The sequence below is a fragment of the Trematomus bernacchii genome, unplaced genomic scaffold, assembly GCF_902827165.1.
Source record: "Trematomus bernacchii unplaced genomic scaffold, fTreBer1.1, whole genome shotgun sequence".
Classification (NCBI taxonomy): domain Eukaryota; kingdom Metazoa; phylum Chordata; class Actinopteri; order Perciformes; family Nototheniidae; genus Trematomus; species Trematomus bernacchii.
Genome location: NW_022987648.1, coordinates 6662463 through 6684068, shown reverse-complemented (window position 1 = coordinate 6684068; position 21606 = coordinate 6662463). Strand labels below are relative to the sequence as shown.

At 41.8% G+C, this 21606-nt stretch overlaps 1 protein-coding gene across 5 annotated transcripts in view; it reads right to left on the bottom strand.

The window, feature by feature from the left end:
- tns1b (tensin 1b) overlaps positions 1 to 21606 on the bottom strand; it is a 217699-nt gene that overhangs the window by 74814 nt on the left and 121279 nt on the right. For all 5 annotated transcript variants that reach the window (XM_034134700.1, XM_034134702.1, XM_034134705.1 and 2 more), the window contains 2 exons: positions 18160 to 18198; positions 187 to 228 (listed from right to left, as the gene is read on the bottom strand). In XM_034134700.1, the coding sequence (XP_033990591.1) occupies positions 187 to 228; positions 18160 to 18198 (81 nt within the window). The remainder of the gene's footprint in view (positions 1 to 186; positions 229 to 18159; positions 18199 to 21606) is intronic.

Here is a 21606-nt window from a genome sequence, read left to right as displayed (position 1 = left end):
CCCGCCAGCTGGAACTCCTCTATCCACTCACTATTAATAACCTTCCTACATCAAATACATGATCTGTTGGCATGTGTCATAGAGGCAGATGAATGTGCTCTTTCAGCTCAGTAATCTAAGCAAAAGAGATGGCTTAACTTTAAAAAAAAGTTGGTGGAAAAAAAAGGAATTCAAGTTGAAACTCACCATGGTGTCTACATGTTTGAGAGGATGGTCACTGCTTGGTGCCTGATCAGAAAAAAACAAAATAGAGAGAAACAGAAAGTTAGATCAATACCTGCAACACTTTGTACCTCAGAATGTGATATTTTTTAATGTTGTGTCCGGTCACATCATCTCCTGAAATGCTATGTCGCAGTTACGCTCAGCGCCATTCTTTGCCCTAATGTGGCCTGGTGGAGCAGAGTGGGGCTCCACCTTGAATGCGTGGGACCATCTATAATCCCTCTGTGCAAATATTTACACAAAGAGACAGGACTGCTTCCATTAGCCAAGACCAGAGAGTCCATCCGTGGAACTCTCTTTTTCAATGCCATATAGAGCTATGGACAGAGAGAGAGGACAGGGCCAACAGAGAGAGAGAAATTGGGGACAGAGAGAAAGGAAAGAGAGTCGAGAGATAACTAAAAGAGAGTAAGAAGTGGGTGGGTGGACACTCAGGGTCGGCTATAAAGAGAGAGAGATGAAGGTAAAAACAGAGGTTCATGGCAAAGAGCAGAAGAAGAAAACATCAGAGCAATCCGTGATGTCATGAGCTTGTGTGGGCTTGGCTTACCGCAGACTACCACACATGCACAGATGTGACAAAATGAAGCATAACTAATTCAGTCTACAACATCACTCATACCTATATGTAGCAGAACAAACAGGAAATGATTAGTGGCACTTTTTACTGTAGTATTGTACGTAAACTGAAACATTGACTTTAATTAAATGTATTATGTCAACAGATTTCACATAACTGTAGGTCAGTTGAAAGCAATATTATTAGGTTTAAATACAAAATATTAGGTTCAAATTAATAGTATTGCTTTCAACTAACCTGATTTATGTGACATTTGTTAACATAATACACTTAAATAAAGTCAACATTTCAGTTGTGTCAGTGTAGTCTACAACTGTATTTAGCTTGCTTTTATTCTAGATGTAGGATCCCTGTCTCTGTTTGTCATCATTGTGTAGAGCAGAAATGCAGTATATCTTGGACTACTTTGTTGCACATAGATTTGAGTAATGTCAAAAAGTGGCAAAAGGTATTATTGAACCTCAATACTTTGTTCTCGTGTGACGAAAAACAGCCCTTAAACTGTAAAACGTCACGGTCAGATCCTTAGGTTTACTTATTTTTTGATGAAATATGTTCTTGTCCAAACTAGTAAAGAACCTAAACTGGAGACCACATTTTACTCTAGGAACATTTGGAGAAAGGAAGCATTGAGCTCATGCAGGACACTAAAGTTAAATCCCCCAGCTGTTATCAGCTGACAGCCCACTGAGTGAATCATCATCTGTAATTAGTCACACTCCAATTACAGCTCAGTTTCACAGGTCCTAAGCCTTTTTACTGGAGATGTAAATCTTTAAATAAATGGGTCAAAACCAAGAGGCAACCTCAAGGTTTGAAAAGTGAAGCCACTGTGAAAGTGCCTTGAACATGGATTGTTTTTGTACAGCCTGCAAATTAAATTACTTCTCACTTGATTTTTCACCTAAGTAAATATTTAATTTTTTCAACCAAATAGTCTCAATGGCTAGTACAATAGGTAATATTTAATACAACATAATGTTCAGTGCGATAGAATAGAAGTCTATGAAAAAATGATCTGGCTGCCCTCTTGATTTATTACCCAAATGTAAACTAATGTGTTTGTGGTCTCAATAACTAGTTTCTGGTTTCTTCTTTTCTACATCATGATATACATTTTCTAAATGTTGGTCCCATTTAAAGTAGAATAGACGACAAAGCAGGGTTTGCTTATGGAGCAGGGCTACCATGCGATCACCTGTTTTCGTCAACACTTTCAAATTTATATTCAGTATAATAAATTAAATGTAACATTTTAAATTGCCTAAAATGTCTTGTTCAGCATTTGGCTGTAATTATCTCCATCTTCTCTTGTTCTAACAACCAAGATGGCGTCTGAAAAACTGCCAAAATTGGGGCCTAAGAACGATACCCAACAAACCAATTGGTGACATCATAGTGGCTTCATCCATATGGAGTCTTTGGTCGCAACATTTGGTTTACAAATGTAAGGCATCAGGATGATGTGTGGGGGGTTGACTAAAATAAACTAGAGTAAACCTTCATGGAATAATGTAAGAGCAACATTGTGATTAATTGATGTGTAAATAGATAGCAACAGAGCTCAATTGGACAGAGGGATAAAGGATATAAGTAGTTTTTGGTACACAGAAAAAAAGAAATACCAGAAAATACCACGTATTCTTTGAAGTACAGAGCAGTAAAGAGTTATGCTGTTTAATGTTGTAAATCTGAATTTGGATCAAAGTCTCCTGTATGGTAGTGATCACTGGACGGTACCAACACAAAGAGCTTCACTATGACACCAACGATGCTGTGCTTCTGTAGAAACGTTCAGTGGAATATAAACAGTAAATGCAAAGGGTAAATTATAGTCTGCCTCTGCAGGGCCCAGAATACAGACTAAACGCCCAGAGCAAACCACCAACCAAAGAGAAAGAGGGATGGAGGGAGGAAGGGAGAGAACTATTATAACCAGTGATTTATCAATTTACATTTAAAACACCCAACGATTCAAAGAAATGCTGATTAATTAGCACTAGAAGTCCCGTTGAACACCTCAATTTCATATCACAACTATCTGCTCTCTCTACCAGTTAGCTGAGTTGTAGCACAACCGACAAATGGAAGACAGAGTTGTTTCTAGAAATGAAGGAAAAGGAAACCCCAGATTGATGTTTTAGCCTCTAAATGCAGACTGTGGATTTGCTCCGAGGTCAACATTTTCAGCCGCAGGCATTTTAACACAAATAGAGACTATTGTGTGTGAACAGAGAAAAACACACACAGACCCAAACAATTCTCACAATGATATATTCTAACATGTGCGTTTCCGTTTCGTGCAATTGCTGCCAGATGGCCGGAGCGTGTGTGTGTGTGTATGTGTGTGTATTTTCACTGGAGCTTGCCACTCATTTAAAAAGCATTAGAAAGCCTGGGAAGCTGTGTATCAGCAAAATAGCCCTCAGAGGAAGTGTTTGCAGTTTCTCCAAGCCCTCTTCAAACGAAACATTTGAAGAAAAACTGTAGCACAAAGGCCAGTAATGGTATCAAATACTTTTTTTTATCAATGCAATTCTTGCAAGCCATGCACATTAAATCTGTGTCTCATCATTTTAAGGACAGGAATGGGTCTTTGCTTTAACACACCAAAATGATAAACATGTTCTTTGTCATACTGATTCAAGATCAAGAGGTCAGTCCTCAGGGCCTGGAAGTGTCTTAAACATGCATCTTTTAAATGACCAAAAAGGGGCGAACAAGAAGTAGTCCAATTGTATGGAAGTCTATGAGGAACTATACTTTCTATTGTTATATTACTTCAATAAGCGTTAACTAATCAATATGTGGTCTCAATCACAGTTTGTATTCTTCTTAAATACAGCACAATGTTCTTTATCTAAATGATGGCCCAGATTACAGATCAATTGACGATAAAGCAGGGTTTATCATGTGGCAACCTTCCCATTAGCGAGCCGTCACCACGGCACCACTATCATGTCATTGTTAAGCTTTCGGTTTTACATAAAGACATACTAAAGAAGAAGTGTTTAGCTGTTCATTTGTTTCCATTAAGAACCATTTTTAAGTATGTTTTTGTCAAGCCAAAATTAGCATCACAATTATCACAGTTAACATGAATTAGGAATGCACTTTGCCAACCAAGCTAGCTAGCTAGCTAGCTGCAGTACATGGCCACGCTTGGCCCAGCTCTACGCTCTCCTTCAAATAGGGTCAACATTGACAGCAGAAATGCAAAGTTAGAGGTTTTTAACAGCAGTCCACAAACCAAAGGGTTAAGGTTGCTACTCAAAAAATGTCATGCAGTCTACGGTTCAGACTCCAAGCGAAAACTTGCTTCTGATCAATAGCTAAATGTCTTGTCAGTGCTTTGATGGGAAAAAGACAGCCAGTAAGTCCAACACATAATTGTTATCTAAAAACAAAATGCCAGGGAGAAATAGCCTATACTACACAGTGCAAATAATATTAAAACAAGCTTGAGAAGCTTTTGTGACTAGCGCTAGCATGTTAGCCATTGGGATGCTAGCTACAGTAGCTCAGCAACTAGTCCTGCTAGTAGTCTTCACGCCACCACGTTTCTCACACGACCACGCGAAGAAAAGCTAATTAATGTAATTGTTCCACAATACTTTGTGACGGAGCTGATGGCTGCATATCATGTCATGCAGTTTTTAATGACCATGCCACATTAGCATCAGTAGGAACATCAAGTTGATGTGACAGTGACCAATATGACCAGTCAATACCATATTGTTTGTCTGCATAAAGACAGGGAAAATGCTCTAAATACTATAAAGTTATTGAAATAGAATCATGTGAAATTGTCCACGTAAGCATCCTTTAGTGGTAGTATTGAAAAAGACAATGTGTTAATCCTAAAGAGACAGTCAAGTTTTTTGTACAGGATAATGCAGTCCTTTATCATAATGAGTAATAGCTAAACATCTGAGAAGTTGCTCACACTGCACCTGGAAGTACTGTGGAAACAGAACCACATTCCAGACACAAAGAGCCAAATGTGTCACATTCTCCGAATCAAAAACACCCGTATTGTCCTCAAACCTAATTAGACAAGATTCAAGAGGAGAGACGAAGAAGAAAATCACTGTTGTGTAGCCAAGAGCTCTGCAGCACCTGCACAAAGAGTGAAACACACTACCCCACAATCCAGTGCACTAAATATGTCAGGGTACACATATTTCTCCAACAAAGGATATCGATTGGACAGTATCTCAGAAAAGGGGGAGAAAGAAAAACCTTATCCATTGCGGATACTCAGCTTTTCGAACTATTTGGCCCATCTCCAGCTCAGAGCCATCCCATCACCTTGAGCCGAGTCAGCTGAGCATCATATTGCATTTGTTCTCATGAGAGCAGCTAAATACAGGCTGGTGATCTCCCATGTAGTACCAAATAGCAACAGACATACAAATAGACAACATTATCATAAAATGTTGCTTAAAAGGAAAACTAAATCAGTGTTTCCTGCTTCATGGGTGGCGGCTGAGTTATTGTTGATCAATACCAATGATACAAATATATTTCATGGGTGCTTACAGCTGCATTCTGTCACGATTCACTGATGCTTTACTTTGTTAGATGTTTTTCTGTAGCTTTTGCCATTTGTATCAGTAACAATAACAATGAACTCACCCAAGTAATTGCTGAGATTTTGAGACATGGTGCACTGGCACAAGAAATGAATCAGACAGTTTACAAACAAGTTTAGCCAGATTCAACTGCTCTTCAAAGGTTCACCCTTCTTGTAATCTAGGAGGGAACTATTAAAGGTAGGGTAGGTAAGAATGGAGAAACCAGCTCGAGTAAGCTAGAATTTGAAAGTACACAACCGAAAAAAATCTGCCCCTTCCTTCAGACTTCCTTACAGAGCACCTCCTCCAACACACACGGATGCACACATGACCAATGAGGGCACGAGATACGTTTGTGCACGAGATGGAAGGCTGACAGGCAGGTAGGCCATCCAGTTATTTGCCGCGGGCCGAGGCAGATCATTGGTATAGCTTTTTACAGCACCACGGCTTCCACAGATGAAATATTTGTATATATTCATTGTCAAAGCATTTCATTTATTCATTGCTATCGGGATGTTAAGAGCATTCCATGGAATATAACAAAAAGTGTTTCTGAAGTGAATTACCTACCCCACCTTTAAGAGTATTACAAGCAAAAAAATAAAAAAGAGTAGTTCAGGAATGAGTCCTTAAACCAGGAAATTAGTAAGAATTGTAACCCTTTTGGCTCCCTATGTGTCTTAAAACAGTGGTTGCTAAATGTGACTATTAAATGCCATCATGCTGAACATTAGCGCCCTTTATCTTAGCGGTGGTGATGGAAACTCATGCGGCCATGATGGAGGTTGTTTATAGCCTTTAATGTGAGCCTCTAGTTCAAAAGCATTTACGCTTTAAAACCAAAGAAACTGTTTAAATATGTAGAGATTATCCTGTAGAGAAAAATATGTGTTAACGTGTTTGTCACAGACCTTATTTTCTGAAATTTTCCAAAAAGCAATGGAAATATCCATTTTTTAGAGGGAGTCCTTGCGTTGCTAACTTCCAGGTGGGAATACAAAAATATGTCATCACTGCACCACTCTATAGTGAAACTGAGTATATTAGAAATGGTGCTAATAAACTTTCAGTGCATAATAAAACAGTATGTGCACAGCTATGGCAAGAGCAGTGAGACAACATTTAAGCAGGAAGTGGGTTTCTGTTTACACCGGAGAGTTTATTTAAAACATGTCTTATCAATCATTTTTCCTCCCCTATATCACACACAGAGTGATAACAAAAACTACAAAAACATGACCTAAGTAGGTAAAGCAATTGGAATTTCCCTTTATTGCCCTTTAAGACCACACATGAGCTGTCCATTCAAGAATATACAACACGGCTTATTCACAGACGAGCTATAATTACTGAGTTTACGCAGCTTTGTTACTCATGTTCGTGTGTCCTTAGCAAACTGTGACGTGAAAACACACAGATGGATGGACACCATGCACACAGCCACGTGTCTGTCTTCTGTAAGCACAGCACATCAGAGTGTGTGTTTTTACCCGCAGCCCGTTATCTCTGCCAACGCCGCACCATGTGCTTTCTTTCACATGAGCACAGAGGCTCCTTGGACCAATTTACCAAATTATAGCCCACTCCTTAAGGAAAGCAGAGGTAGCTAGCATTCTGGGAGTTTCCCCCTTTGAGCGGCGGGGATAAACGTAGCGTGTGTGTGTGTGTATAGAAAATCGGTTTACAGTTCTGTTTCATATGGGTGTTGAGAGATGTATCCATAGATCTCTTAATGTTGCTCTCAAAGTGCACCAGATTGATGCTTTTAATTTCAATATTTTAAAAAAATCTTCCCGGGGGAGCTTACACCTATATGCCGTGAGCTGATTATCGAGCCTTCATTGTAACAGTCGCGGGTACACTGTGTATGTGCGTGTGGGGAGTGTTGCAGTAGAAAATTCAACGGTAGCGCCCGGGACATTAATGGGAAACCCTAAATGTTTGAGCACCCTCTATGAAACGTCAAGCTACCCCACAGCACCTCCAAAAGAAAATATCTGGCGCCGCCACTGGCAGCACCCCCCGCTGCTCCTTTGTAGTCTGTCATTGTTCTTAGTCCCGCCCACATGTTCCGGGTGTTACAGCCTTTGAAGTCAGATTCCACCTTGTCTTTGTATTGTCTCTTTGCACTGCTGATAGCTCTCCGGAGTTCATACCTAGATTTCCTGAACTCATCCAAATCTCCAGCTCTGTGCCCGATAGTGTGCGCTTTCAGCTTGCCACGCACCTCGCCGTTTATCCAGGGCTTTGGATTCGGGAATGTCCGTACAGTAATCTTCTGTACCACGTCATCGATGCATTTCCCAATGTAGCAGATGACCGTGTCCGAGTGTGTGTTGATGTTGTTGTCCTCAAACACACTCCACTCCGTAGATGCAAAGCAATCCTGCAGATTTGATTCTGAGTCCTCACTCCATCGTTGTAGTGTCTTTGTTACCGGTCTGTCCCGTTTAAGTTTCTGCCTGTAAGCAGGGGAGATGTGGTCTGATTTGCCGAAGGGAGGGCGAGGGAGAGCCTTATATCCATGTCGAAAAGGGGAATAAACATGGTCCAGTATGTTTCCCCCGCGCGTCGGGCAGCTGATGTGTTGAAAGTATCTCGGCAGAACTTTCTTCATGTTGGCGGTATTAAAGTCCCCGCCTCCCCGGCCACAACGAACGCCGCCTCTGGCCGCAAAGTCTCCGTTCTGTCGATAATCCCAAACAGCTGATCGAGTGCCGTGTTGTTGTCGGCGAGCGGCGGAATATACACTGTAGAACAAGGTAAATTGTTTCCCTGCCTTATGTTTTTAATTTTTTTATTTGTTTGTTGCATTTTTTTTTTATAATAAATGTAAATATATGTTAATTGAAGATGTGAACACATTTTTATTATCTATTTTTAAGGTTTTTTTCTTTTTTTAAAGGGCCAATGTGTAGCGTTTTGAGAATCTATTGGCAATATATTGGCAAATATAATTTGTGTTTATTAAGCATGTGATAACCTGAGACTAAGAATTGTTGTGTGTTCATGAGTAGCTGAGAATGAGCCCTTCATATCTACACAGGAAGCAGTTTGTCCTGAAAAAGTCTGTCGTGCTGCACCACCAGATTTAAGAGTGGCATCAAATAGAATGTTGCATGCGTGTCTGCACACAATGTTATATTTTCACAGCTAACTCTAATTAAACATCATACAGTAATGAATTAACTACATCAGAGTTGCCCACCTGCGTTTAAAGCTGTGCATGTTTCAGTTGGAATCTGTAGGTAGGCAATTGCACATGGTTGTTGGGTTGGGGCCCAAAGTCATATCTTTCCCTTCTTGCTCCGCCCCTGGCAGAGTCTGTGTAGTGTCACTCAAAACACATGGAAAGTTCTGCTGTTGTTGTCAGAGTATATCCTTGTGTGTGTGTGACTCAGACCAAGGGTGTGTGCCGACGGATGCCACTCATCCTCTCCACCCTTACTCCGGTACCACCCCTTACATTTTTTAGGACAATACTTTGGAAACACACCAACTCTACTCCTATGTTTACACTGCGTCTCTAAATATCTCCCACACTGAGATCTAGCCTTCTTAGACATGCCTCGATGTGCTCTTGGTTTCACTAAACTGCCAAAATGATGCAACTGTATTTTTGTTTTGATGAGATATTATGCAGCATTCCTCGCAGCAGAAAAGTAGCTAAATCACTGTCGAAGGGACTCATTTGCAGAAAACGAAAATCCCCACAAGTCTGCTTTTTTTATAGTTCCTCTGAAGCTAGACGACTGATTTATGCCTCAATGAAAATTCCAAGAATAATAATGCAAAGTAATAAAAACCTCCAATAATTAGTGAATATTTGGTGTTTGAGATGTCACTGTTGTAGTTGTCTCGGATTTAAATAACAAATAAGCTGTAACAAAAAAGTGAATTGCCTTTAAGCTGCCACCTCTAGTGTTTATGTGTTGGTATGTGTAAAACACTATCCACCACATTGTGGGGGGACACAGTGGGCTGTTATGTACAACAGTGCCTTCTATTGGTGCTAACACAAACTGCAGGCCTACACACTGTGGGGGGGGGGGGGGGGGGGGGGGGGGTTTCCAGGGCTTGGGTTCGGGTTGGAGTGTGTATGCTTATTCCCCTTCCCACCCCTCTCTGAGGTAGGGGGCTTCCAACATGCCAGAGATCCCTAAGGACCAGCGGAGAGGAGAGGACGGCCTCGCTGTGGGAAAAACCTCGGAGCCACCTGCGACCCTAAACCACCTCTGCCTTCTCCGAGCACCCCCTCCCCACACACACACACGCACGCACGCACACACGCACACACGCACACACACACACACACACACACACACACACACACACACACACACACACACACACACACACACACACACACACACACACACACACACACACACACACACAGGGAGTATAAATACTTGGCGGGTGCCTTCAGAGGGTCCCTCCTCTCTCTCACATGTTGCAGAAGTCCTTGGGTTACATAACAGAGAGCGGTCAGGTCCATATCAGTTAGAGCAGGGGTGGGGTGTGTGTGTGTGTGTGTGTGTGTGTGTGTGTGTGTGTGTGTGTGTGTGTGTGTGTGTGTGTGTGTGTGGTGTGTGTGTGTGTGTGTGTGTGTGTGTGTGTGTGTGTGTGTGTGTGTGTGCGTGCGTGCGTGCGTGCGTGCGTGCGTGCGTGCGTGCGTGCGTGCGTGCGTGCGTGCGTGCGTGTGTAAAGGGTTCACACATACAATTCACACAGCTCCGCTCTTAATATTTCAACACTGCATATGTCCCAATATGGAAATAACAGAGGAACATAATCAAAATTCCCTTTAGATAAAAAAAAAAGGGAAAGGGAGTTGCGCAAGCCTTATCTTGACTTCTGAGGCCTGTACGACGAAGCTGGTTCAACCTAACCTGGATATGTTTGAGTTAGCCGGTTGGCCTAATCCAAAACATACGCGCTCTCGCTAAGCGGTCCTACGACGCTGGTTATCAAGTGGATCGCTCAAGCCAGCCGTGTCCTATCTAGTTAGGTGCGCGTTCACATGAAAGGGGTGGTATTTGGAGCATTCGACCAATCTCAAACATGGACAAGCGTACTGACAGCGCAGCGCGTCATACTTCCTGAATGAAAAGTCAACTATAATATTAGACAAATATGAAGACGTTAAACTTTAAACATCCATGACTTAAACACTTTATCCAGGATAAAAGCCACATAGCTGCAGCTGCAAGGTGAATACAGCTGGTAAAAGAAAAAGTGTTTGAATGCGTACATTAACAGGTTTATGATATCACTGCCCCGTCCAAGACACGAGTGGATCTGATTTTAATTACATTTGACTCGAGTGTTTCGTCAACTTAATGTGTTGCTTAAAATAATACTTCTGCATACAGTAGGCCTATGTGACACTGTGAGTGTTGCACGGCCAGATACGGCTCAAGAAGCTGACTCAGATAAGGAAATACATTATGATGTGATATGAATGATAATGGGACACTCGGACTGTACGTAATGTTACTCTGATCCGGTTACTTGTGTTGTGGCAGATATTTAAGTAAGCTTTCTTAACGCTAATGTTATAATAGTCAGATTGCTCTGAAGATGGGAGGTGATATTCTATTCATTTTCGCGATCACACAGTCAGTTGATTTTTGCCGGCCGTCTTTCCTGCAACGGCAGTTTAAACTGTATTTCCTCTATCCTGTAATATGACTTGATAGCTTTAAACTCTGCACACGGAGCTCTGATTGGTCAGCAGGCGGTGCTTTCACTGACTTGATCTCTTAGCCTGCAACCTAACCTGCTCCGGACCAGGCTAGCCGCTCAGCATAAGTTACCATGGAGATCTAGCCCGCTAAAAAGAGAACCAGCGTCGTAGGACCGGAAACCCAGAGTTTTCCCTGAAGTTAGCTCGCTAAGTGAAAATCCGGCTTCGTCGTACAGGCCTCTGTTCTTCATCACTACAATGTATTTTGTTTTGTTTTTTATTCCCGTTTCCTTGTCCTAGCTCACTGAACTTTTCCTATGTACGCAGAAACAAAAACAGAATTGTGGACATTCCCAGAGCTGCTCACATGCTCTGAAGATGTCACTACAGGGAAATGTTGTTGTCATGGGTAAAAGAGACCAACACTGACTGTTTGGAGGAAATATTTGTACAGCAAACCACTTTGACCTGTCACCCTATCCAGGAGGTGTTTGCTGTACCAACATCATGCTATTCTACCTTTGCAAATGAGAGCAGCCACCAAGGGTCCTACTCAGTAAAACACAGGTCTTAAAGAGACCCTATTATAATGTTTGGGGTTTCCCTTTTCCTGTAGTGTGTTATGGTTTCTGTGAATGTAAATGGTCTACAAAGGCTTAAATCCCTGTGTTCCCTCCAGAGGGAGTTCCTCTCCCACACACTCCCCCCTCCCTGCCTGAAACGCTACAATTGGACTCTTTTGTTAAAGGTCCCATGACATGGCCATTTCTACTGATCATAATTCCATTGTTGAGGTCTACTAGAATAGATTTACATTGTGCAATTTTCCAAACTCACATTGGTTTCTCATACAGCATCTCTGTATAGTATGTGTATTCACTGAATTTTACTCTCTGTCCTAAACACCTTGTTGGAGCTCCTGCCCCCCCCCCCTCCCTGTGAGCCCAGTGTGCTCTGATTGGTCAGCTCGCCCACTGGCTCGCGGCTTCGAGGAGCTGACAGTGTGAGCTGGCTTACTGGTGTGGTTTCCTGCTTGCTGCGAGACAGCGAGACATTCGCGAATGGACGCGGGAAGGGGGGGGGGGGTTGCTGAGGGGGCTGCAGCAGCCCCATCTGCGAGGCTCCACTAGCACCCGCATCCCCCCCCCCACCGTTTACATACATAAAAACCTTCATAAAACACAAGGGGACGGGTAATAACCGGAAAAGCATGACATGGGACCTTTAACTTCTGTAAAATAGTGACATCACTATGTAGTACTCTCGCTTCCATTGGCCACCTCTAACACGATGTACATAATAGCCTAAGAGGCGGGACATCGCTAAGCGGTTGACCAATCACAACAGAGCCGACCAGCTAACCAACAAGAGCAGACTGGGCTCTGGTTTCAGACAGAGGGTGAAAAGAGGTATTGCAGCACAGGCAGTATGATAAAAATAAAGAGTTTTTTGAACATTAAAGCATGGAGACATGTCAGAGAAGAGGCACACACTTCTCATATGAAGCTGAAAATGAGCAGAATAGGGCCCCTTTAATACAGATTTGAAAGATCAAACAATGCTGTTGTTTTTCTGCTGAGGATATTTTCTTTTAGTTGGGTGAATGTGCAAGGTAACATTTAAGCTTTGGAAGCACAAATAACCTTACTGTGAAAAGTCTTATTCCAAGCAATAAATGGTGCTGTTTATCAGAAGAAAGATCTAAACTGCAAGTGTTGATGGGTAAAAAATGAAGGATGTTGGAGTCTGACAACCAGCAGTTAAAGTTAGGAAAGCCTGACACAACAAAGCAGTCTGAATGCGACCACAGTCTGAACTAAATGGTACTTTCTTACACTGGAAGGAATATTGGTGAGGGAAAATTACAGCGCAGCGTGCAGAGCAGTGCATTATGATAATAGGTCAGAGGGACTGGGATTGTTTTAACTCTGCAACACCTCACCCCGTGGGATGACTTTATAAAAATGCAGTTTACAAGCCACTGTATGTTTGTAATTAGCAATGTAAACCAATGTAAATTACAAGTGTGTTCAGGTGTTTGAGACTAAAGAATACACTTTTGCCTGTTTCTGCACACACTACATTTGACAGAATTAACTAAAAGGGCAATTGTAGACCTCCACCAAGGCCTTTCCTATAAGTGATTCTGATTCATTCCAAAATGTAATGAGAAATTCCTTAGCCAATGCCATATCCTTCATCCAAATATATTGAAATCAGCCCATTGGTATTTTTCTGTAATCCTGCCAATAAACAGAAATACCGACCGACAAATAGAAAAAACTAAACGTAAACTAAACAATTATGAAGGATGTTAAATGTAAAAGAAAAGGTTAGATTTGATCATCTTTTAGGGATCTAAGGTGCAGTTGTTATCCTATATCAAATAGTCACTAACAAAACGCCTACTTTTAGGTCAGGTTTGTCTAATAAAAGGGAGGTTTTGAAAATGATGTTTTAAAAAAAAGCTTCAATGTGACTTCCTCTCGAAATTCCAGAGAATATCCGTTTAAAAAGAATTACTTTGCCCCAGTTTTGATCATTCTCTCTTCCTCCATCTTAGCTGGAGTAGTTTCCTGCAGGATAAAAATGTCCATGACATCTATACTTATGTAATATATACACCCTTGACTATGGCTGGATCATCACGTAGAACACATAAGCCTGACGCCTGCCTCCTCGTTCAATATTAAACAGTTCTTTTACGGCCTAGTTTGTCCATTCCCAGGGAATTGGGATCATATATCGTTGCAGGATGCCTGCTCGGTGCTTGTATACAGAGCGTAACACAGGGAACATCAGGGAAATATGTGTGGTTCTAAACACAGTGCTAATTGGACCACATCTAGACCATCTTTGCCCTGCAGTAACTCATTACTCAGCAATGTCCTGGCCCCGTTCCTCCACTGCATAAGACCCAAAGAAAAAAAAAGTAGCTGCATGACGTAAGTGTCAGTGGTTTATGGTTTTCTGAGCGCATATCTTTGCTTGTGGGTTCATGCATTCTTTATGTGTGTTTCTGGGGGGTTCAGATGTGCAATCTACCTCACCGGAATACCTAATATATCTCCCTCACCCTCCATCCAGACATCCAGGTTTCTGCGCAAAATGAAAACCTATTCTTGGCAGAGCTGTATGAAGGTAGATATGGTGCAAAATGCGAGAGCTTGTAAAACCTGATGTGAGCACTTGCAGAAAAGAAATCTGAGCTTGTGTGCATACATTTACACTTGTATAACATATCCACGTATCTGTGAACCAAATTTGAAGTCACAGAAGAAGAAAAAAAGTTTTGTCGCTTGTAGAAAAAAAATGAACTTAGTGATGAAATGTTCACTTGCAGAAAAATATATACTTTTTAAATATATTTACATTTACAATATATATTACAACTGCAACTTGGTTATTACAACCTCTCAAATCAGTCATTACAACTTCACGAATCTGCTCTGTGGCACTATAAATCGACGAATCTGCGGCCTTGACTTTTGCTACACTTCTTGCGATGAATGTGTCGCTAAAGTAATTTTCACCTGTAGATTCAAATTTGGTTCACAGATACGTGGATATTTTATACAAGTATAAATGTATGCACACAAGCTCAGATTTTTTTGGCTCAACATGAGGGCACATTTGAAGAATGCTCCCAGCATGCTTCACTGCACGTCCTAGTGCAGGGGTCTGGTAGGGGGTAATCACTTATGCCATCATCACAGTTGGATGGGATCTTCCAACCACACATCATCAATTACAATGAGCATTAGCATCACCTTCTCAAAGTGTGCTGTTTCTTTAATTCACTCCTTAATTAGTTGGGTTCCTGTATTTGATTTAGGATTAAAGGCTGCTCATTTCAAAATGACACACATTTTGCTTGTGCATGCTGGTGCATTTAAGGCTTACACACTTCAATTTAGTCTAATTTCTGTCAGTTACCAAAAGTGTGGCTCCACTGACAATTGATCAGTTTCCTGTACCACTGGATCCACGTAGGGCCTATTGCCCCGCATCTTGGAACAGACTTTGATGCCTACAATTGGTGGAAATTCCCAAGAATCAACATCTACACGGGTGTGTGATATCATCTAACATTCCACAACACCTGCTAAATGGTCCTTGGGGTAAGTTTAATCAACATTGTTTGATTTTCCTAAAGCCATGAAGATGTTTGGGTTAGTTGTTTAGTCTGAGAGTCAGTGAGAGTGCAACAGGGGACAGCAGGGAAGTGACCACACACACACACACTCTGACTTGCATGTTGTACTTGTTTGTGCACTGTAGTTGCGTATGTCTGCAACTGGAATAATCTTTCAATCAGTACGCTTGATCTGAAATCAGTTGTTAAAGGGTTGAGAACTCCGATGTCAATATAAAAACAGGATAGGGCAGAACATTTCTTATTCCGGGATTAAGAAAGTCTTATGATCTGTACTAAGTTTAACTGCCTGTCTGTCTTTTAATTGCTTGTCATTTAAAACAAATAAGCCATTTATTCTCGTAGTAACACTACAACACCTTTTGCTCCAAAATCCGAAACCTACAAAATAATCGAACCTTAATTGGATTAGATTCAACTTTATTGTCATTACTACAACAGAATGCAGTTTGCATCCAACCAGGGACTGCAGAGAGTAGATAAAGCGCATGAGGTTACAGTATATTTCATGTATTGATTCTTTAATTGAACTTAGTGGTCCAATTAAAAGCAGTCAAATCCAGAGGCAGCACTTGTTATACTTATGCTAAAAAACAGCTGCATGAAAACATTTCAATATCATCCAGTATGGAACAATATTATCAACTAATAAAGCTGTGTATTTCTTGCTCCCATCTGGGTGGAATGTCTGGATTCTCCAAATAAAAAGCTCTCTTTTTTAGTTAATAGTTGATGTTGCGATCAGTCTGCACCTGTGAGTGAGGCGGTAAATCATGTTGCTCTCAGGCTGCAAGCGTAGGAATTTACCAAACAAGGTGCTGCGGAGGGCTGACACCCCTCCGGCTGGAGAGCTACTGCTGGAGAGCTGCTGCTGGGAGCGCTCGCAGGCGTGCACGCTCACACAACCACGCTCACACTACCACGCTCACACTACCACGCTCACACAACCACGCTCACACTACCACGCTCACACTACCACGCTCACACAACCACGCTCACACTACCACGCTCACACAACCACGCATAAACCTGCAGCATCTCCCTGTCAAACAGAACCACGACCAGAGGGCTAACACATACTGTACGCCAAGCAGAAATAACTTAGTCATTGTCACTGTTATTGAGATTGAAAACAGCACAACAAGTCGACATCCCACCCTGCTTCACATGCGTCTATAATATTTAATTTCATATTTTCCAATGTTTTCAGACTGCATGACCCACTGAAAGCCTTGAAAAGCCAGTTTTCTTTCGTCTACTCTCTCTGCGGTGGTAAAGGTACACCAACAAATGTTTTAAACCTCAGCCCATCAGCATTTATGAGAGCAATCATCACCTTTAATGCATCCACTGAAGCCTCTGGGGAGACTGATGTTGGCAAGCCAAGATAAAAGACATAAAATGGAGGCAGATGCCCTGCGGCTTCTATTTCCTGCAGCCTTTTAAAGCTGTTAAAACAGATAATTGATGGGGAAGAACAGATTCTATTCTGTGATTGCGTTGACTCACTGAAGACTGAGCTGACTGAGCCAAGCTACTAATCAAACAGATGTGGTCATAATTTTAAAAAGCTGCATTGTCAATTATATTTTGTGGGGAAAATATGTTCACAGTGATTTTGGTTATTATGGATACAACACAAATGAGTGTCCAATTAAAGTCCAGGGAAGAGTTTCATGTAGGGTAAACACACTTGACTTACAGTATGCAGCTCACTGTGCGGCTGATACGTAACATACTAAACTTATTTACACGTGTTATTTAACAAATGTACTTATTTGAACCCAAACCATGATCTTTTACTGACATAACTAATCAGAATCAGAACACTTTTTATTATTTGTTCTCAGTTTTGTGATAGTTGCTCCTCTTTAGAATGAAATAAATAAAACTGTACTGTATTCTGGGAGAAAATACGGTTCCAATTTGAAACACAACGCAGTTTAGGTATGGGAAAATCATTTTTGAGAATGCAAGGTTGTTTGGAGTTTTGTGATTACTGCAGTAATACTAACTGTTTTAAGGATGCTGTACCTGAAGTCGAGGGACATTAGCACAAACAGTTAGAGCTGTCAGCAAAGAGTTAGCAGCAATAACAGAATCCAGGTTAAGTCAGTGGCATGTAATGTGTATGTCATATGGAGGCCCAACATGGGTATGTTTTTACACTTTGTCTGAATGTGTTCGTTTCAGGGATCAAAGAGCTCAGGTCCCTTTAACAACGTCCAGAGAGCTTAGCCCACTCGGCTGCACATCTTAAACAGATGCCTTCATGTAGAAAGCATCTAGTGTGAAAGCATCTGCAGAGGATAATCACATGTTCCTGCTTCATCACTGCAGCTTTTATGAAAGAAAAACAGGACATTTGGAGACATATTTTCTCTGTGAGCGCAGAGAAGTGCAGGGGATATTTGCTTTGGTTTGTCAGGCATCCAAAACCATTTAAACACACAACATATGAGAAAGAGAGTGAGCAAATAATCTGCAAGTCTCACACGGCTTCTAATGCCAGTACCAAATAAGGCAACAGAGCAAGCATGATTTTTTTATTGCCCTCGGAAAATCACTTTCATACTCAGACTCAGACTCAAGCAGTAAAAGACGTCATCATGATAAAGCAGATTCAAGGACATGAAGCTTTTTATCCAGATTTCTATGTTTTCATGCAACAGCAGCGAAAACCAACAACTGACAAACAATGGTTGAGTCTGGTTCATTTATATATCCCCAAACCCCATGTTTGTCTCAAGGGTCGTTCGGATAATGGTCCATTATGCTCAATGGTAACCTTGTTACTGTTGCTGATAGAGGCTGTTACTTTGCCACACTGTTTGTAATAATTCTGCAACAGGAAGGATCCAATCATGCCTGCAGAGCACGTACAGCATGGAAGCAATTACTAAGACAAAACGAAAAATGTGTTACTTACCAGCTCATAGTTTGTTGCTGGAACACAAGATGAAGACACCTAAAAACAGAAATAGAACTGGTCAGTCACACTGCTGCTTACGTGCAGTTATTTTTATTGCATGAACATTGTAAAACGCAATGGACTTTACACATTAATCCTGCATTCATTGCATTAAGGTTAGGCTTTATGGCTCTGTAACCTGAAAGTGTACCCAGTGCACTGAAAACAAATTAAAAGGTTTACTTTAATACATGTATTATTTAAAGGGGACCTATCATGCAAAATGCACTTTTGTACGTCTTTTATACATGAATATGTGTCCCCGGTGTTCCAGGGAACTCACCAAGTGTCAGAAAACACAACCCTCTCTATTTTCCTCCATACCCAAATCTCTAAAAAAAGGGGCTGCAACGGATCTGATAAAAACTGATCCAGATTTGAACACTGTCCTGACGTCAGGACGGTGGCGCTACGACTATTGGGCCAACTCCACCAATCAGGAGGAGACAGCCACGGCCATTGCCGTTCGAAAGCCCTGGAGACGCTGTAGTACATATGCCAGGCCTGTAGATGGTGCTGTTCTCACAGAATCAACCCTTGCAAAAACAGAGCTAAAAATGTCAAATTGAGCAAAATGAGGCATGGCTAAAATGCATGATCTGTTTGGTATTTTGAAAAAAAAAAAGTATAAATATGCCTTATATAGGTATGGTCCTACACTATATTATTCAAATATAGCATGATAGGTCCGCTTTAAACAAATTACACATAATTGCATTAGGTAAGTTGAAAGCAATAATATTACGTTTAAATAATAAATATTAGGTTCAACCTAATACTATTGCTTTCAACTAACCTTATATAATAATGTAGAAACTGTTGACCTAATACATTTAATTAAAATCAACGCTTAATTTTTTTAGTTTGTGATTTACATTCCGTCAATGTTACTGTATGCAGATGCAAATCAGAATGGAAGGACTTAAAGCGAAACTAGCATTTTTTTATTTGACCAAATTCATGCGAAATGGTACACTTGTAGTAGTGAACCTACGGAGCCCCTAAAGGGACATGGAAAAAAATAAATAAAGAGAGAGAGACAAAAAAAGAGTCGGGATAACGGCTTAAGAGACATAAAAAAAATACTTTATTTTATTTTTTACTTTGGAAATGACAGTGCATACATTATTTGAGATATATTTCAAACTCAGACTTAATTTGAAGGACATTTCGGCCAGAGGGGTGTGTTTAAAAACGTAGCAGCCTGCGGTCACTCCAGGAGGCGGCGGGACGTTTAACACCTGCGCGCAACAAGCTTTTACGCGCGCACACACACACACACACACACACACACACACACACACACACACACACACACACACACACACACACACACACACACACACACACACACACACACACACACACACACACACACACACACACACACACACACACACACACACACACCACACACACACCTCAACACCACCTCTACACACACACACCTCTACACACATCAAACTGCCTGATTACTCCCCCTTTTATTAGTTTTATGAAGGAGATGTCCGGTCACCAGGGTGCATGATTGAATCTGTTTGTGCTCTGCTCTGCTCAGCTCCGTGTGCATGTGTTCTGAGTGTTTGTTTCTTTAAAACAGCTGCGGGCAGTAGGTAGGCCTACTCTGAGAGTCACGGACATTAATTCATAGATCAAAGCAGACTGGTTTACAGACTCTCCTGTTTTGCCAATCCGGTGCTTAAACAAATAGCTCTACACCCCTGGCCGAAATGTCCATAAAATTAAGTCTGAGTTCGAAATATATCTCAGATAATGTATGCACTGTCATTTCCCCACGTAAACATAACAGTCTGCAACTAATGGTTGTCTCCTGTGTGCTCCACTTCCTCCTTGGCGCACCGGTAACTTTCTCAAAAAATAAAAATAAAGTCAGGAAAATGGGTTAGTTTCTCGTGCGCACGAGAAACTAACCCATTTTCCTGACTTCAAATGTATCGTTCTATAACAATATAACAATATATCTATAACAAATAACATCAGTCAATAATAACGAATAACATCAATAACAAATAACATCAGTTCAAAATAGAGAAAATCAATAACAAATCAATACATTCATACATTCAGGAAATACATTCAGCAATGCAAATGACCAATTGAGTGCATGAGTCTCATCACTGGATTATTAGTGACTGCAATGAGCCTGTTTTGCACTACACATCTTTTCAAAGCGCGGTTGCAGGCTTGATAATGCCACTCTCAATTCATGCTCAATGTTGAGCCTAGATCTGTATTTTGTTTTCAGTGTTGCAACAGCTGAAAATCCCATTTCACAGAGATAAGATGTGGCAAAGGGAAGAAGAATGTGCACAGCTCTCTGCCCAATGGTTTCAGTTGTGTGTGTGTGTGAGCAGGCTCGGATTGGCCATCAGGAGATTCGGGACTTTTCCCGGTGGGCCGCTGCAGTTGGTGGGCTGCTGCCTTCGGTGGGCCGCTGGCTCTGGCATAGGTGGGCCGTGGACTTTCACAGCGCCGGTACCGCATCCGCCACCGCATCCGCCACCGCATCCGCCACCGCAAACACCCGCCGTTGCGAGGCTCCGTTGCGAGGCTCCGTTGCGAGGCTCCGGCACAGCGGCGCTGTGAAAGTCCACCGCCGTTGCGAGTAAAAAATAAAATAATAATCTCCCGTTCATCGCGTTCATCGCGTCCATTCGCGACCCACCTATCACATCTCTGCGCCCCACCAGTGGGGCGGGCCCCACACTTTGAGAAACGCTGCTTTAGGGACTCCGTATGAACCCACATATCTGTGCCAGACTTTTTTTCTTCCTTGAACTTATTGTTTTGGTTTTACAGCCCAAAATTCTCACCCCGCCACACCTTACAGCAGGCATCCTCAAAGTCCGGACTCCGGTCCGGACCGAACCACAACTGTCTCTGGACTCTGAGCAAATTATACTTTTCATATGTCATATCTGTATTATCTGTGTTATCTGTGAGACATCGCCAACGCAACGAGTCAAAATTCTCCGCTATGTCCGCTGCATACAGCGCTCTGCATGTACGACTGTTCCACTGTCTGTGTGTGTCTGTCAACGCATTGGTCCAATCACATTCCGCATCCCGTCAGCGTTTTTTTCCCCCACCAACAGTCTGCGAATCAGAGGCACAGTAGGGCGGGTCTTCGCGGAATGCGGGTGGGAAAAATGCGTGTGTGTTTAAAAAAAAAAGTCAGAGCGAGGGTGTTTCTCAATCGCGAGTACGCTTGCTTGGTAGCACATGTCTGCCGAGCATCTTGCTTCAGAAGCGAGTCAAGAATACTTCCTGACATTTGGAAAACAAAGAGTGGAACAGGCTAGCAAGTGTGCAGGTGTGCGTCATATGATAGGCCCCGCCTTACATTTTCCGCCACAGATTTTGGAAATTGGTCCGTGCGCAAAG